Genomic DNA, 19,296 nt, shown 5'->3' with positions numbered 1-19,296 from the left:
ATGAGATATTGCGTCGTGTAATTGTAAGGAAATGTCCAATGTCAGTTTGAAGGAAGGTCATTAGTGTTGACCCATTGAGACTGGGCTGCTTGAGGCACTGGGAACAACTGTTTTGTTGCCATGGAAACGTTTCATTTTGCCAATATGGCGCACAAATATGATCTTCTTCTTGTTCAGACCAAAAGAGATGAGAAAAAAAGACTTAAGCCTTGGTAAGCAAACCTTAATAGCGTTTTAATCTGTCGAGATATGCTTCACAGAATTACAAGGTTGATTATTATCTATTTTTACTGTATCAACGTTATGTCTATTTAAGATTTTGCGGGATCTAGCAAGAAAGTATGTAGATCATTCCGATAAAGGGATAGCTCTCGTTTGTTCAGGTACAAAGAAAGACTGGAAACCAAATATATCAAGCCCAGAAATCAGAGAGGAAATTCACAGACGCTTTTGGGCTCATCATGGACATTTCTGGAGAAAGGAACCGATGACTTCAGAGATGGACTTCCCCCTGAAGCCTACTACAATTATGTCGGGAAGGTAAATAATTATTGACTGCATACACTTAAGGACGGTGCCTACTAATTCAAAGGGCGGGAAAAGCAGATCTTAACAAGTGTTATTGAAATCCAAAATGAAAGTTGGGTGTTAAACCACGCATTTTTCGAAGCTAATTAATCAAGAATATTTGTAAAAAGCTTTAAAATACAAAGCGATGTATGGCGTTCTCTTCCAAATTCAACCTTAATTATCTCTGAAAAATGCGTGATTAACCCCAATTTTCTTTTTTCTCCGGATAGTTTTAAGCGGCACAAAAATATCCCTGTGTTAGACATAAGCTTCACTGATAAGAAATCCGAGTATCTCGAGATGCGCAGAACGTATGTGCAATAACAATAGTAGGCACCGTCCTTAAGTAGATGAAGTGTTGACTGTAACTCCTTTATACTTGTCCGTCGTCTCGTTCCACCCCTCTGGCAAATTCTACTTTTGTTCTTTGATTTCTCAAACATATTTTTGCCATTGATTTTTTTTGTGATCTTAAAATTCTCTTCAGCCTCACAGTGAACTGGGACCTCATATAACTGGGTCAGATGAGATGATTGATGCTCGCACAAAAGCAAGGACAAGGTTCACAAAGAATGAAGCTTGCTTCTCAAAGTAAGAATAACAAAAATAATAATTATTGAGGTAATTATTAAAAATTATTAAATCTTCGACCTCTGATATTGCGTTTCTAGCTTTCTGATTGGTTCAGTCAATCTTGGTTGTCATCTCAGATACCGTATGACCTAATTTGCGTAATTGTAAAATCAAAAGAGAATAATTAGATAAAATTTAATTTCAAAGAGTCCAAGTATTCAAATTCTAATAAAACAATAATATCATTCCATTTGCACTTGTTGGATATGAGACTGATTAAAGCCAACTTGGCTTTACATGTATGTGCCTCATTGGCTACTTCCCATCTCATATCCAATATGTGCTCATGGAATGATATTGTTTAATAATAATATTTTAATCCCTGGAGCACTTAGACAAAGAAAATTACCAAGATGACATCACAACAGTAGAGCTAGTTGAATTAATTGTTGAAATTTGGAAGGAATTCAGACCTACTGATTTGTTCTTATCATTAAAAGCATTGTTTACTTTATTAATAATATTTATTTATTATTGAGATCACATATACAACAAGGCAGATTATATATTTTTTGCAGTGATTTGTATTTAATAATAATTATTGTCAAACTTTGAGGCACATGAAATACTTTTATTGAGATGAACTAGTTAAGAATAATTAACCACTTTCATCAGTTCTCTGTAAGGAAGTCCATAAAGTTAAATTTGAGAAGTCAGAGGGCAAAATTAAAAGAGTTTAACTCTTTTATATAAAAGGGCCAATTTGTTTAAGAATCTTCTGGCTCCATGTTAAATTGCACTTGATGAATCCAAAGCATGAGAAATGCCACTTAATTAGTACTCTGTAACATGCTTTTGTGTTTTTCCATGGATGAAGAGCTTAACATTGGAGCTTAAAAGAGAAAGGTCATTTAGTTTTTCTTTTTTGGGGCAGGTCACTTCCACTTCAACAGCAAAGACGAGTGCGAGTAGATGAGATCGAGTTCAATCTTACGCAGCATCCATTGGCCCTGTTTCCTCACCTAGAAGAATCGCTCCCTCCCGATGTAAGCTGTGATTTTCTCTTTCCAGCTGTTTTCTTTACTTATACAAACTTGCTAACATTTTAAGTTAATCTCAAATGTTGTCTTGATCGGCTCTTAAGGTATTTGAAGATGTTGTTGAAATTCTTGATCCTGAGATGAACATTGATAGTGAAACTGGAGAGGACATTATACTGGTAAGACAGACAGTGAATGAATGTTGAACCTGTAAACAAGTGCTTAAGCCATTGACTCCTAGAGTGGGACTTAATAGATTTTAATCTAATACCAGACGATTTTACTCGTCAAGGGGGCGGTCCAGGGCGGTTCAGGTGTCAGGGGGTTATAAATGATGTCCCCATTTTAATAGGCTATTTAACAGTGTTGTTTTCTCAGTGACATAGCCTATGAATGGCTAAAAGGCTGCTGGTGACCTTGCATTGATACAGACCTTACTGCTGTTATAATGTAAACTGTGTTGTTGTAATTCTAATTAATCTACATTTAACATTAGAAAAATACAAAGGTTTGTATCAAAGCAGGGTCACCTCCAGCCTTGCTTCAATTCTTAGGCCAGGTAACCTAGCTACAACTGTAAAATGGTATATTACGCCTTTTAAAATAACTACTTTCTGATCATGAAAACTTGGTTTTAGTTTAATGTAATACCGGTACGTACTGGTATGTGTAATTTACAAAATAATGGCAGCTGTGGATTACTACTGGGCTTCTGAGGCTGCAGATACCTGACTGATGCCAGTCATATATGGCCGATAATATCCATTCAGTGCGTTGGAGTAACAGTATGCCTCCCCCTGACTGAGCCTTGCTCAGGGCTGAAGTGGTGATGCAGGCGGCTATTCCCCTCCTATATTTCATTTTAATTAGGATGAAAAGTAGGTTTTAGGCAATAGATGGCAAAAACATAATGTTGGAAAACAAACACAGAATCAGTAAGTAATCTAATTAAGTATGAAGGGATAAAATTTCTGCATGTACTAAGACTGCTCGCAGTCCCTTCTGAGTCAGTCCAACCGCCTGCTTTGACCACACAAGTGAGCTGAGGGGACAATGGTGACAATATTGATAGAGGGAGATATATCACCAATCCCCCCCCACCCCTCGGCTCGCTTGCATGACCAAAGCACCTGGTGGTTTGACTGACTAAGAAGGAACTGGCTGCATGTTTTCAGGCACTGTTAAGTCATACAGTCCACAGTTTGCAATTGTGTGTCAGCAGAAATATGTTGCAATTGATATGATATAAATCTGATGTCAAATACGTGTGTTAACTTAAATTAATTAATAATGTGTTGCAGGAGGAAAGCGAAAAAGACTCTAAGGAAGACAAGAACAGTGTTTTTGGGCAGGATGAGGTAAGAATTTTTATTTAATTGTTTTATAGTGTTTCAATATTGATGAGTAATACAGTGTATGATGCGTTTTAAATTATTTCACACTACACATAATTAAGTTGATGGTTTGCTGACCCTTTGTTTTTTTGTTTCATTTTTTTCTCCTTTCCTTTTCTCAGCAAATTATGCAAGAATGCAAACATGATTGTGTAGAATCAGTATCGTGAAAATATTAAATACATGCATGACTGGAAACTTTTTTTTTCTTCTTTTGCAGTCTGTTAAAAGTGGTGACTCCGAGAAAGTCAGGTTTGTTAAACCTCTAATGAAAAAATGGAAACAAATTTCGTGAAGTTGTGTCAAAACGTTTTCTTATCGAAGATCTGCTTGCATAAACTTACAGAGGATCATTAATTCAAATCATGGCCAGTAAACAGTGAACTGGTACATCAGATATGCAATGAAGTGTCACAGGTTGTACAGGACAATATTATTTATTTACAAGGACAATGGATCAAAATATGCAAGAGAAATAAAAATAAACAGTTCATGTAACTGTATATAAAGCATTGTACAATAAAGCCTCTCCATTGTTGTCAGAAATTAAAATTTCTAACCTAGCGGTTGCTGCGAAAACTAAGACCCCCGAAAATTAAGACCTAAGACCTAAGACCCGAAAACGAAGACCCGAAACCTAAGACCCGAAAACTAAGACCCCCCTATTTTCTTTATTTTTGCCCTTCAGACCTAAGACCCGAAAACGAAGACCCGAAACCTAAGACCCCCTGATTTTTGCCCCTTCGTTCATCTTTGTGATCAAAGACCGTTTATATTCTCGAACTCAGTGCCTATAAGCACGGTGTTCACTTTTGTTTGATTCTCGTTTCTTATTAATTCTTAAAATTAATTATATTAATTCCTTCGTCTTTAAGTGGGATTTATTACAAGTCTTGCTAGGAAAACCAGCTAGCGTGGCGGTGATTGTTTCATCGATCATGGTCTGTTTTAGATCGCCCGATGCGAAAAGCAGTCTTCGTTTTCGGGTCTTTGTTTTAGGGTCTTAGTTTTCGGGTCTTAGGTTTCGGGTCTTCGTTTTCGGGTCTTAGGTCTTAGGTCTTAATTTTCAGGGGTCTTAGTTTTCGCAACAACCCTAACCTAGCTGCCTTAAATAGTTTTCTCTTGTCCTTCATATTTGGATCAAGATCAGGAACATACTTAACATTTTTTTTGTGCAGTACTACCTTTGACTCTGATAAGAATCAGACAAAACCCACGTACAAATGGCTTCCTAAGCAAGAAGAAGTACAGAAAGAAGAAAGCAAGCGAGCCAGTCGGCGAAAAGCAGAGTCTCCAACCTCGGTAGGAAAGAACTTTGTGACTTGCGGAACTATACGTCCTCTCATAAATAAAAATAAATTATTACTTGTTCAATGTAAAGATTGTTATCGCTTGTTATCTTATTCAGTTTTTTTTTTCAATAATTGATAACAACCTCCTGGGCTACCCTTGATCTGGTTTGATTGTAAAAATCTTTACTTTTCTTAAGGAGAGGTTAATATGCATTTTGAGTGGTATCAAGATCTGGCTTGTTGTAAAGTACATCCCATTAAATTTTGAATGTTATTAAATAAATGTTATTAGCCATTTTTGACATAAATTATCAAGATAGCTTAGATTGTTGTTCCCTTGAATCAATATATAATTCATCCACTGCTTTAATCAATCATTCTGTTGTCTCAATCTACTCTGCCTTCTTACATTGGCACAAAAGGATTTTAAAAGAAGTAACATTAAACATACTTCAGATATTTTGGTGTGATAGCAACTAATAATAAATATGTAACAGTCTATAATGTACAGTATGTAATTTTGCCTGGGTCTTGACAAACTGTGAGCTATGCGAGTCACACATGTTGACTTGCATGGCTCACATGTAAGTCTAAGCACCCATTTCAAATAGCGCTGATAAACAGTATTAAGTGTAGGCACACATTTCAAAATGGTTAGCTTTCAATAACTGCTAGTTGATTTGCATGGTCTGCTTGTTGACTCACATATTGTACAAACTCTTTTGCCGTGAGGGTAAGATGTGTTACAACCATTAAATCTTTTTGCCTTAAGTTAAATTTCTGTTTTGTTTAGGATGCAAGAATTCAGGGAGTAACAAAGGAATTTTGTGAGTGGGTGGCTGGATTGGTAAGTGCTATTATAATAATAATAATGTCATTTCCTAGGATGAATCTGATTGCTACCAAAATGTACTATTTTTTTCTTTAGAGAGAGGAATAATTATATTTATAATTATAACATTCTTGTCATCTTGTATTCAACAGATTTGTGACCTGCTAACTCCAGCATAGGTCTACTGCAAAATATTATAATTATATTATATCATGTTGTGTCGCTCCAATTGGTTCCACAGGGTGGCCAGAGCAACAACATAGAGGAATCAACAGTAATGAGTTTATTTGCCAGTGGATACGAGACCAAAGTAAGTGAAAATGAAAATGCAACCAATGTATTCTCTGCTGTCTTGTTGTTGTGACATGCTCCAAATTAACCCATTGACGAGTAAAATCGTCTGGCGTTAGACAGAGTAAAATACTAAGTCTGGCCGGTTTCGGCTGGTTTGGACGTCAAAGGGTTAATTAATGGGGACATACCATAGTTTTTCAGTGAGTGATTAAAGTGTCACCTTAGAAGGATATCATTTCTCACTTGTCATCAAGCCTCAAAGAGTGAGCCAAAAGCTATAATTTTTTCCTTTACAATAAATATCCTCCTCATATTAACACTGAGTTTTCAACTTTTCCCATACATGTGTTTTATTGTCTATAGCCTGCACTATCAGTTCCCATACATGTTGTTGAGCTTACAAATGTTCCACCTGAGCTCAGAATGAATACAGGATCACCGCTACCAAAACCGAGCGATGCAAGGCAAGTACCAGCGGATGAAAAGGGCAAGGTAGGTGTTTTGGCAGTGAAAAGGAAAATCTGACACTGTGGCATATTCATGAAGTATTTAGGCGATGGGGAAGCTATTTAGTATGACTTGTTAAAAGGACATTAATTTTAATGTAAAGAAGAGTATAAATTATGATCAATAATTACCAAAGCCCCAACTTTCACATCCTTCTCAATATGGCATCTCAAGGATGTGGTACATAACATTCGGAGTGTTCAAGAAAATATCAATCATTATGATGATATTATATTGGCAAGTTGAGAGAGATGTGTCAAATTACCTGTGGCAAATTGCATTGGTTTGGCAGTGGTGGTAATTAAGACTGTGGCAACAAACCTTGAGGATGATGATAATGGTCAACAAATTTTGGTAATTCTTGACATTTGAGCTCAATTATTATCATTTATTTTCAACACTACTCTAGGGACTGTATCAACCTCTGTAATGTTAGCCAGAATTTCAAGTATCTCTTCTGGTCCCCTACTTTTGGAAGGTGTTCAGAAAAGATAGCCAAAGTTCAGGCTACTGTCAGTATTCTTAGATTTTGGGATTTTTGTATTATATTTTGCTCTACTCGGTGCAAATGCGCACAGCCCTTTTGAAGCTGTTGGCCAAGTCTGCCAAGTTGAAGAAAATTCTCTGGTGTGGATTCAGAGCCACCTCATTTGATCCAATAATAATATCGTGAACTTCACGGTACAGTAGTTATGAATTTGCTCCAGAGAATTTTTTTTCAACATTTCAGAGAGCTTTATTTTGGCCTGGGAATAAAACTTTCAAGCAATTAGCTAATATGGGGGTCACCATGTTTGTTTTTGAGTTACGAGTGTTTAAAGACATGATATAGGATATTTTTAGACAGCTCTTCTGTTACCATGACAACCTGTTATGTCACATTAATTAGACTATTTAGTGCATCTTGTTAAGCAATTGTTGTTTCATGAATGTGAAACCGTAACATTGCTGTTTACGTTAAAGAGTTGTTTAGATTTAATACCTCTAAATAATACTGTTTCTTGAAAGGGTTGAAAGTGCACAATTAGAAAAAATTGTTCGTTGAAGAGTCATTGGCATGATGCTTACAATGTACACATTTTGTTATCCAACTATCACTCCCATTTAATTGCTTATGATTTTGTTTCCTTAGGCCAAAGGCAAGTATGTCCCCAGCTGGGTAAAAATTAAGTATGGGGCATGGTACCTAAGCCCCAGAACATGGAAGGCTCGCCCAAAGGATAAACCTTTAGAAGATCCCAAGGATCAACAGGACGAAACTCTGTCAGAGTCCAAGAAGAAAAGCCAGAAATTGGTATGTTATAGGTCTGGAGTAACAGACCTCAGAGTCATTGAATAAACAAGTGCTACATGCATCAGTTGAAGCTTTGGCAATGCAGGCTATTAATCAGCGATCCTGCACTTGCAGCAAGTTACAAACCCTGTTGAAGTCCTGAATTTTTCAGGCTTCTTTACGCAATTGCAAAAATTGTGTTCATAACTGCGAGGATCAGAGCTTTTCTTGATTTCATATCCGCAGTTCATATATGATCTATTTCATAGTTGAATAATACTACAGTTGCATGAAAGGAGCTATGCCATTGAATTAAGTTCAGATAACAATCATGATGTTCTTATTTTAATGATATTACATTAAAATGTAACAAAATCAATATAACCGGTACATGCTTCATAGTTTCTGGCATACATCTACATGTAGGACTGAAATGTTAAATTACTGTCACAGTGGTTTCCTTTCCAATGATAGCACTATTGTCTCATTCAATTTCATAGGACACTGTGCTTTCAACAATGCATGGAGCAAAGGCCTTCAAGGAATTCATCGACAAGAAGAACTCTAGGGTGCCAGAGTTTTTAGAGACTGTATCTGACCAGCAAGAGCATTCTAAAGTGGAGGGAGAAGATGCGAAAGATAAAAAGAAATCACGCCCCATCAGTACTCAGCATTCACAGTTTGGATCATCACAGAATTACGTCTTCTGACAAGGTTTTGACAGGAACAAAGAAGGAAAACAATGACCCCTTTTTTAGCAGACAATTTTAATTAAATTTTGTAAATAGCTCTGTAAATACATGTTGATAGCACAATTTTCATTGTAAATTAGTGCTGTATATTTTTTTTGAAAATAACTTACATGTACAAAGTTCATTATTCTTGACTAAAGAAGAACATTGCAGAAAAAAGAAGGCACATTAAAATAATTATTATTCTCGCCCTAAATTTTTGGTATCAAGATTTTGGATTATTTATGCATGTTGTGGACAAATTCTCAATTGCAAAGACCACATAAAATGTCTTTCAGTGGAACATATGAAATTTATGCAGAAGTCAAGTGAATATGATTTTCATCCCTTTAGAAGATCAGTTTATTGCGATAACAAATAGACCTGCAATCACAGCAATTGCTAATGACAGCATAATAATAGTGAACATGTGACGCTGAAACCAAGGTGGTTCAACTTTTTCTTCCACCGCTTTTCTTGGCTTTCGTTTCTTTCCTCTTTGTTTTCGTTCAAACCACTCAAGTTCCTCCTACAAAAAAAAAATAGTCTGAGTTAAATAGGTAAAGAGCTTACACACACAATTTTTGTTCTATTGGGATGAACTGTTCAGATCTCAACTGGTTTAGTTTGTACGTTATGAGCACATTTGTAGTGGCACTAATCTTGCACTGAATGTGGCCTTGCCAAGAAAGCAGGCAGTTTTATTCTCTAGCATGGCACTACAGCACCACAAGTTACTTGATGAAAAGTTTTGAGGTTTATATGACTAAAGTTACATCTACCTGTTGTGCTTTAAGCTCTTTTTGCTTTTTGAGCTCCTCCTCCTCGGAGGCTATTCTCTCTTGCTTGGCTTTGGCTGCATCACAGTCTTTGTCACAGGCTAATTTAACCTCGCCAGCTTGAACCATGTGACAAGGAAAATCCTAAAGGGAAAACCAGAAATCACCAGACAGTTGCGCATGAAAGCCAGACTGGTACCAGTGTGTGCAATAATAATTATAATATAATATTGTTACTTTACCCGTGATCTACGCCAAGTATGTGAATCATGCAGGGTTTCTGTGGGATTGCCAGTGAGATCTGTTATTTCTCATCAACTCTGCACTGATTTGCTGTTTGTGTTTGATTTTTGGTACAGTATACATGTATTTACAATGAAACGCTTCCCTATTTTGTTCCTTGGTGGTGAAACAAAATTCTTGACTAGACAAGTGAAGTTTTAAGTTATGTGTACAATTTGAGGAAAATGTCTGCAAAACTCTTGTGTGGTTCATATGCACAAACCAATTTACATTTCACTTGTTTGACATGTGGACTACTTAGCCACCTTCATGACATTCTTGCAACCCACTTTAGTCAAACAAACAGTCAAACACCAAGGGAGAGAATGGGGAATGCAAGATCAATACCCTCTCTCCATCCTTCCAGTTTGTTACTTGACTGAAATGGACATTGCAACTTCCACTCACTGTGTGTACTCTACAGCAAATAATGACCTCCAGATTGGAGTATGAGAACGACTATGAGTACGCGATTTCTGTGTTGGGCATGTGCATTGCATTGACTGAACGAAATTTTTTAAAATGAACATGCCTAGAACTGAGAACTCGAATATGTAGTGGTCGTCATGCTCCAATCTGGAGGCTGCTAAATATGAAGCTGGCCCTGTCCATTGCCAACATCACATCATTGAAGTGTACATGTACCTTACCCTTTTTCTTCTCTGGCAAGGACATCGCACTGATGTTTTCTTGGCACATTTGTCTGGGGAGGGACAAGGGCCAGCATGGCAGATGGATGAGCAGCGGTGACCACAGGCACTTAGCTTCTTCGGACACTGATTTTTACAGGACATCAATTCATTGCGCCTTTGTTCATTTGCTGACCTAAGCTCACTGCAAGAAGAAAAAATGATGTGTGAATAAAACTTCATCTATCCAGAGGTAGCTTCACATTCCAGAAAAGTCGATAAATTTTACCAACAAATGGGTACCACACACTTCTTCAGTCTAAAATTTCCAATCCCGTGTTACCATCATATTTTGTTAGTATAGGCAATCACATGATTTCGAGTGCAATTTGGAATAAATAAGCGCGAGTAAATTCTTTCAAAGATGACCAAACCTGCACAAGCCAGTAGGGTGAGTGCAATTTGTAGCCGTTGGAAAAAAATTGAGACAGTTAAGCACTGTTAATAATATTCTGATTGGCTGAGAGCAGTGAAGTTCAAGTGTACCACAGTGCAAAAAGTGTAATACCAGATGAGTGCAAATTATCCGATCATGATTCATGACTCAATTCCCACCACGGTCAGGTTTTCTCTGTCCTTCTGTGGGCCCATTTCCATTAGTAGGGCTAATGCTCACACATGCATGGTCCATATGGGGTAGAAACCTAGCAATTCACATTACACTCTAAGTCTGTTCAAATATAAGTGCTACACGGCCAACGTTTGCAAAAACGTAATCCTTCCTTGTACTTGACTGTACAAGTCATGTGCATTGCCGTGACTTTAACATCATTGGTTCCCACGGCCTGCTCCCGTCTGACCTTGTAGCTCAGTCGGTAGAGCAGCAGTGATCTAATCCGAAGGTCGTGGGTTCAATTCCCACCACGATCAGAGGTTTTCTCTGTCTGTGTGTGGACCCATTTCCATTAGTAGGGCTAACGCTCACACATGCATGGTCCATGTGGGGTAGAAACCTAGCACGTCACATGAAACTCTAATCAGTTAAGACTGATAAACAATACCTAGGGTTTGGTCAGAACCAATCAAATCAATCAAATCAAATGCGCCCTGGATGGCACAATTTTATTTCTTTGGCTTAACCATTTCAAATTTTTTCATGTATATTATTAATAAGTAATCACATGGTTTTTCTTGTGTAATTTGGAAAAATTGCACTTGCCCTAAAATACATCAACTTTAATAACAAGGCACAATTAAAAAAAAAAAAAAAAAGACTTATAATTACAAAATGGAATAACCCTTGCCTCCTAAGATTGACACTTCTAGATTTTACTCTGTCTGATGTCAGATGAGTCTACTTTTCAATGGGAGCCTCTTCACAAGTTAAATACACCTGTCCAGTATTTTGAAGTAGGAGATTTAAAAAGGGTTAAAAGAGTTGATGCAGAGCTTCTTTGAAAGAGTGTGTAAGTCCTACGAGGAAGCAAATCACAAAGGGGAGGCACCAACTGTCAGAATAAATTAGTTTACCCTGGCCAAGTCAAGTAATGTGTCACCTGTGAGGAATCTACAACAGTCACTGTGTAAACATCTCTGATGGAAATATTCAATTAAACATTTGGTGTGGACAGTTCACAATATTTACAATCTTAAAAAACATTCAGCGGACAAGCTTTCAGCACTAAATAATTATTAAGAACAGTCTGGAGTGCTTTTCTTGAGTGCAAGACTTCCAGTCCATGTATTGCTTAGTTTGGAACCCACTCTATTAACTAGCACACTATGTTTACAGCAGTCTGCCCATACAACCAACTGTAGTCTTTTTTTTTTTACTAATAATGGCAAAATGGTCTTTTCATAGATTCTATAGAAAATCAGCTCAACTGCAAAAAAATTGTTCTACTGAGTTGGACACCAAAAAACACAACCCAGTTCCATGTGGAGAGATAAAGAAATTTTGGAATATTGCATGTGAAGGTTAATAATTTATTATGTGGGTTAAAAAAGTTGCAAGAAGCAGCAAAGTGCTACACAATACCTGCAATTAGCATAGACAACCATCAATTTGCAGTGGCACTGAAGCTTGACCATCCGTTTACAACTTGGACAGTCACCTAAAATACCGGTACATAATCAAATGTCTGAGATTACAGCACATCAGTTACATGTAACTAAAAGCTTAAAGGCCTATCATGGCATAAGGACAACAACAAAAGATGGAGTACTGAAGAAATCCATAATGAACTTTCTCAGCCAAGAAAAGGCTGGCGCCTTTCAATAACCTTTGTGGCATGGTAAAGAGCATTTATGAGTACAACCATCAGGCCGAGGCTTGGAGCAAGGCTTCTCGCAAACTTGGCATTCTGTACCAGCCTACAAAGAAGCGAAAAAAAAAAAAAACAGACTGTAACTAAAACACTCAATTCAAATGCCCTTGTCAACCTTGATCAGCACTGCTGATCATGCATCATGGTTTGCTGTAGCAAACCCTGTAAATAATACTGATTTTCAAATTTACTTCTATCTTTCTTCTCTTGAAACAGTGACATTATTCTCTAAAATTCTGTTCGCTATAGGCCGCCTGTTTGCATATCAAACTGCCTTGAAAAGTTAATGCACGGAATGCAGTCTCAGACAACCAGACCCTCCTAGAGGCTCACGTCTCTGGTGCTTGTCTCCTCGTTGGATTGCACCCTCCCTCAATTAAACCTTCATACAGGCCTGTTTTATAATATTATTGACCATACCTCCTGGTTGTCCTTTGCATCACTGACAACATGACACTCAAACTGACAAGTGTGGTTCCCACAGGACAACTGACGGCCGCAAGGGCGAGAACACGAGAATGACTTGGCTTCATGACAAGGAAATGAGTAGATCTACAAAAAATTTTTGAAACTTCATTTGCTCTTATGGGCTATGCCTACTATTGTTATTGTGCATACAGGTACATTTTGCGCACCTTGAGATATTCGGGTTTCCTTTGGGTGGTGCTTACTGTACGGTGATATTTTTGTGCAGTTTAAAACTATGCATAGAAAGAAGAACTTAGCAAGTGCTCAGTTGGTATTCAAAAAGAACATTAGGAGTAACCATACATTGATTCGTATTTTAAAGCTTTTTACTAATAGCGTTGATTAATTCTCTTTGAAAAATGCGTGGTCACCCCAATTTTCTTTTTGGATTTCAATAACACCTAATATTCCGATCTGCTTTCCCCGCATATTCATAAACCACACAAAAATACCTTTCAATTATTAGTACGCACCATCCTTAATTTTAAATAGGTAATGTACAAAGTAATCACAGCATACATGTAGTTCTGAATCGGTGATCCAAATTAGCAGCTTGAATGCTTGTATTCCAAGAAAATAGTCAACATGATATGATCATAGCAGAGCTGTAGGTCAACGTCAACCTTGGAACTAAAAGCCTGCCACATCAACCAATAATAATTATTACAATATTTAACTCAACTGCCACACCATGAAAAAATAGCCTGGATAACAATTTGTCAATTTATTAATTTTACAGAAAGGTCCCTGTAGTGCGACATTTTTCCACTTCTTTAATGTCAATAGCCTGCTGTATCTCCTCCGAAATGAGAGGTGGCTTTTCTTGGATTGTCTGTGTGAGCGACAGTGTGTACAAAAGAATGTGAATGTCACACTTTTAGGATCCTAGCTGTAATATTCTGCCATTAAAACCACAACAGAACTTTATGGCATACCTCATGCTTACCAAAACAGCTCCTAGAAAGAAAAGATGAGATCTCAGTTACAAGCAATGTTGCAATAATTTACAATTACTATTCACTGAAGTGGAGGTGGCTTGTGATAGATATTTACTGAGCCATGAAGCAGCGAGGTAACCGACACTGAGGTGATCAATAGTTGTTTTAGTATTATTATACTAAAACAGTGAGAAAATATAGCACAAAAAGATGATTTTAATTCATTATTCCTCCAACAATTAGGTACCATATTTTCAGGCGCAAATCCCACAAAAGTTGCTCAGAGGTGAATAGTTAACAACTATTCACCGAAGTGGAGGTGGCTAGTGGTGACTATTTACCGAGCCGCAAAGCGGCGAGCTAAATATCCAACGCCAGCCACCGACACTGAGGTGAATAGTTTTTTAGTATATACTAAAACAGTGAGATAATATACAGCACAAAAAATTAATTTGGATGTTTTCTTCACTTGTCACGGATGCAAATTGGGATGCCATTTTTTCCCGAGTGGCTTGGAGGTAAATAGCACAGGATATTCGGAGTTTGACGAGCCAATCAGCGCCCGCGTTCAATGCTATCCACTGTTTTAGTATATATTAAAAAAGGATATCCGGATCTTTGAAAGAATTCCACCATTTTAGTATACATTTGTATACCTAATAATAATAACTATAATTATTGGTTAACAGGAAGGTAAAAGAAAACAAATAAAATCAAAGCAATTATGGCATATTAATTTTTAGAACAATGAACACTGCTGAATAATAATATTTTGTACAATCATGTAAGCCACTCACATATTAACAGGAACGATACAAGGGGGACAAGGCTAAGAGACCAGCTTAGCAGGTTTCAATTTTGGATTTGTGGTAACTCACCAACCATTCATTGCTGACTAAAATTTAAAAAAAGTAAATAAGAGAAGCTCAACATGCAAATAATTAAAAAAACACAGTCACATATTAAACTGTTTTTCTCTTGTGCACCAAAAATTAATTACATTGAACATCATAAAAAGCTCAATCATTTAATTTGTCAAGCAACCACTAGAGCCTGGAACCTGAATTAACCAAGAGAGATTCAAGTCAATCTCCAGCTATTTATGATTGTACAGTACTCGTATTGGTTAAGAGAACAGAGCTACATGTAACTCAGCAGATCTTACACCTCAGCTCTAAAGTGACTTTTCTCTTCAGTTTTGGTTGCAATGGTTAAATGAAAAATCATCATTAAACAGCTTCTGTTTCTCTTCTTTAGTAGCTCCAACGGCAATAACATTCCAGTAACAGCAGAGACCATAACATTATATTATGCTAAAATGTCCAAGAAGAACTTGCAATCATAATATTATTATTATAATAGTTTAATATACGAACCTTTGGAATTTCAGATGGATCTGGTTTGTTGTCATGACAACTAGAAGCACAAGCATGCCCACAAGCATACACCAAATCACAACGCTGACGGCATGGAGGACAAGCCCCAAAGTGGCAACGATGTGGCTATTAATGAGAGATAATAACTTTCTGAACTTCATTTCCATAGCACACACAAAATGAATTCATAACCACTGGTTAGGATAAATAACCCCTTTGGTCCATACCTCACGCTGAAGATGATGACAATCAGGTGGATGTCTGTGAAGAATTAATTTTAAAAAAATTAAACAACACTGTATATGCAAAAAAAGCCTATCTGCAGTCTGAAAAAGAGCCCCTGTAATTAATAATTATTTTGTGTTCAACACTAGGAGAATGCAATTTCTAATCTTGGGTATCCTGTGCATAGGGTGAGCTTCAGCAAATTCTGTTTTTTCATTTGTCTGCTTTTTCGGCGCCATCTTGAATTACGTCACATGTGCATTGATATGTCATATGCGCATATGATGATCACGCACATGATGATTGTTTTTTCCAATAAGATTGTTTCTTTCCCTACCCTTCTCCTTTGTTTCCAAAACGACTGTCGAATGTACTTCAATAATCCAAGATTACTACTACCCTGTAGTAACTAGTAATGAATAATGAGCTTCTTTTAGGTAGCTTAACTAACCTATGGCAGTTTTGAGACAGCCCTTTACAAATCAAATGTCTTGAATACAATACAAATCAAATCAAAATGTTGGCTTTTGAGGAAATGAGAGGAAAACCCTTGAGAATTGAACCTGGGCTGTCACATAAATTGGGAAAAGTGCTCAATTCTGAGCCAACCTGGCTTTCTATGTTTTATTTGAATAATAATAATAATAATAATAATAATAATAATAATAATAATAACAACACAGGACCAAGGATTAGCCCCGGTTCAAGGAGACTGAAAGAAGCAATTAATAGCACTGTAAACTCAGCGACCCAGTTAATTTTTTCAAGTGGGGAGTTATGTAGACCATTTGACGGGTCACCCAGACATCGTGCCAGCAGTGGCCCTTTGGCTCACACATTCATCTGTCGGGATGGGAAGCCTTCTTTGTCGGGTTATTGACCCGAGACCCGACTCTTATCTGGAACACTGTAAACTATAATAATAATAATAATAATAATAATAATAATAGTAATGATAATAATCATAATCATAATCATAATCATAACTGTTTTTATTATATGGAGGAGAGTGTTTTACTGGGAACTAAACCACTCGTAGATTCCATACGCCACTTCATCCGGGACCCGAGTGGCATATTTTCCGTATGTCACCTTTGTGAGTGTCGTATCGTTCAATGACGTCACGATTCCCGCCTTTTTTTATAAAGCCAAGCCGTATTTGAAACACAATAAAATCGGAAATATTCAATATTTAGTCTCCACATAATAAAAAGAACATTACACGTTGGCGAGAAGATATGAATTTTATGTTCGAGTGGCAAGAACAATATCCTCTATACCGGGGTATATCCCATTGCTCCCTATATGTGTTGACAAATTCCATGTTTACAATGTACCTGCAGAGTTCAGCACACTTTGGAGGCTTGGTGACTTTTTCTCTTCCGCATGGCAAAGTGACCACTGTAGAACCACAAAAACACTTCATATCCACAGTGAGGGGACAAGGATAACAGTGACCTGTAAGAATAATGTGATGTGTCGTTGCTACTTACAGTATCATCACCTAGAAAAATATTATTATTGTTGTTATCATCAGTTTTTATAACTATTATCATTGTTTTTGTCCCTGTGGATGCTTTTGATACGAAGAGATCTGGAGCTAGCTGAGCCATCCAAACTACAAGACATGGACAGCAGTAGAAATGATTTCTAATACCGGTAATTATCATCAATTTCTATTTATTACATGGCGATTGTACTTTACCTCTGTGACACTGTGATGGACATTTATGATTTCGGCAATTCAAAGTTCGGTTACAAGTCTGTTCACATGGAGGACATCGGCCATCACAACACTGACAGCAAAGAAATACCAAAAAACATGTAGATTAAAACGCAAAGAGGATTAATACGTCCCTCATCCATTGCTTCCCTAACTTACATGTATTCCCCACCTACTATCTAAACTATTTCCACAACACTGAAAATAAGCATTGTTTAGACTTAGTTTTAACAGGATCCACATTGTAATGACTACGGCCAAAGGGCTATTTGTGTAAGATGAAAACAAATATTAAAATTATTATTGTACTAGTTATAGCTGTCGCTTAAGTGCCAACAAGCCAAGCTTGCGTGATCTGGCGCCTGGCGGCTGCAAACATCACGCGGCGTACTCGTGCGGCACTCTCATTGGTTATCGCTACGGTCAACATTTCATCGCTTTGGTCTACATTACAGCTTTTGGTCTACATTACACTCAAATTTGAAGCGCTTCTGAGATTTCGTCCACCTAAAAATCTTCTCACGGCTCTATAAGCTGCCGCCTCGCCAGGCCTTCTATCTTCAGAAGGCCTGACTCGTTGGCAATAACTCAGGCTAAAATACTGTACCTACTGGAATAGTTACCCACCTTGCGTTTACACTGATGTCGTTCACACTGCCTCATGCGTTGGCACTTCGACTCGCAGAGGAATTCTTGTGAACACAAAACACTTCTCTCACGTTTTCCACAACGGCATTTCTTGGTAACCATCTGTCGACAGGTTCCACAAGGCCCATTATGACACTGCTGAGTGCAATTATGTCTGCCACAAGCTAATTCCTTGTCACAAGTGCTGCCACAGGTGGGTATATCTTCAGTACAAGGAAGTGAAACAGCTGCAAGCAAAAATTACTATAATATGTCTGTATCTTACATGATACACCATATATTGGCACAAGGTCGTGGCAGTACGGACTGAGCGCAGTGAGGTCTGTACAAAAACGACAGAGGGCCAATATTCCCCAGTACAGTGGGCACGTATGAATTACGGGAGAATAATACCCTACAATTCAGTCACAATTAGCCAATCAGAGCGTGCGTTACGTCGGCTACAAACACAAGCCATATTATTAAAATAATATAATATTTATGAATTACACGAGAAAATCCATAAAGTTCACATAATTACTCTGTAGTAAAATACACTCACTTGTTTGTCCACAAGGACATTTCCTTTTGCCTGCTCGAGGACAATCCCCACAGATGTCTGAATGACATACTTGCTCGCATCTGTGATGGCCGCATAACAAGACTTTGTTGCAAATCTGTAAAAAATAGAAAATAAAGCACTGTGCCTCATGTCTGAGTCCAGGGTTCGCACACTTTTTCAGACCAAAAATTCAAGGACTTTTCAAGGCCTTTCAAGGGCCATATTTTGAAATTTCAAGGACCTCTTTTTTATTTACGTCGATGAATTTACCCATAGAAATGGTCTGACAGTACAATTCTTCCTCATTTTCCGTAATGTACATGCGTGAAAATAATGCAAAGGTCCTGATAACCAGTCTCGACCCCACTGCTCGTCATGTTTGTATGACATGACTTGAGTGGCTGATTATTTTCACTGAAGTTTTCAAAGATGAAAAATGCCGATCAGAAAGATAATTATTCAAGGACTTTCAAGGACCAGGAATGAAGAGCAGAGATTTTCAAGGATTTTCAAGGCCTTGAAAATGCACTCTCAAAATTCAAGGGTTGTCAAGGGTTTTCAAGACACGTACGAACCCTGTGAGTCAGTGTGAAGCTAACGCAACATTTCTCAGGATTGATCTAGACCAATTGACACATGCTATATAAACACACACAATAGAAACACCTTGACTCTAACCACTTAAGAAGTGTATCTTATAGTAGTTGTAAATTATAAAATTAAGCTACATGCATGGTATCTGTCCTGTTTGAGGCATTGTACATGTACATTAACCCTTTAACCCCTAAACCAGCCATACTTAGTATTTTACTCTGTCTTATACCAGACATTTTTACTCGTCAATGGGGAAACCC

At 37.4% G+C, this 19,296-nt stretch overlaps 2 protein-coding genes across 2 annotated transcripts in view; one reads left to right on the top strand and one right to left on the bottom strand.

Moving 5' to 3' along the window:
- The first annotated feature begins 65 nt into the window (after positions 1–65).
- Positions 66–8,723, top strand: LOC138016737 (protein FAM47E-like). The gene is made up of 13 exons (XM_068863926.1): positions 66–212; positions 384–540; positions 1,058–1,161; positions 2,078–2,189; positions 2,288–2,362; positions 3,485–3,541; positions 3,798–3,829; positions 4,756–4,879; positions 5,663–5,716; positions 5,943–6,011; positions 6,359–6,487; positions 7,635–7,796; positions 8,276–8,723. The coding sequence occupies exons 1-13, from the start codon at positions 121–123 to the stop codon at positions 8,483–8,485; spliced, it is 1,377 nt and encodes a 458-aa protein (XP_068720027.1). The 5' UTR covers positions 66–120; the 3' UTR covers positions 8,486–8,723.
- The window catches only part of LOC138016741 (NF-X1-type zinc finger protein NFXL1-like), a 19,037-nt gene continuing 7,845 nt past the window's right edge, over positions 8,105–19,296 (bottom strand). The window contains 14 exon segments of the mRNA XM_068863929.1: positions 8,105–9,035; positions 9,289–9,429; positions 10,218–10,401; positions 12,235–12,310; positions 12,479–12,569; positions 12,944–13,075; positions 13,927–13,948; positions 14,727–14,802; positions 15,302–15,431; positions 15,533–15,566; positions 16,868–16,988; positions 17,236–17,326; positions 17,881–18,128; positions 18,443–18,557. Coding sequence (XP_068720030.1) covers positions 8,865–9,035; positions 9,289–9,429; positions 10,218–10,401; positions 12,235–12,310; positions 12,479–12,569; positions 12,944–13,075; positions 13,927–13,948; positions 14,727–14,802; positions 15,302–15,431; positions 15,533–15,566; positions 16,868–16,988; positions 17,236–17,326; positions 17,881–18,128; positions 18,443–18,557 — 1,632 coding nt within the window. The 3' untranslated portion in view covers positions 8,105–8,864.

This window comes from Montipora capricornis, chromosome 9 (genome assembly GCF_036669925.1).
Source record: "Montipora capricornis isolate CH-2021 chromosome 9, ASM3666992v2, whole genome shotgun sequence".
Classification (NCBI taxonomy): domain Eukaryota; kingdom Metazoa; phylum Cnidaria; class Anthozoa; order Scleractinia; family Acroporidae; genus Montipora; species Montipora capricornis.
This window is presented reverse-complemented; position numbering and strand designations above follow the sequence as displayed.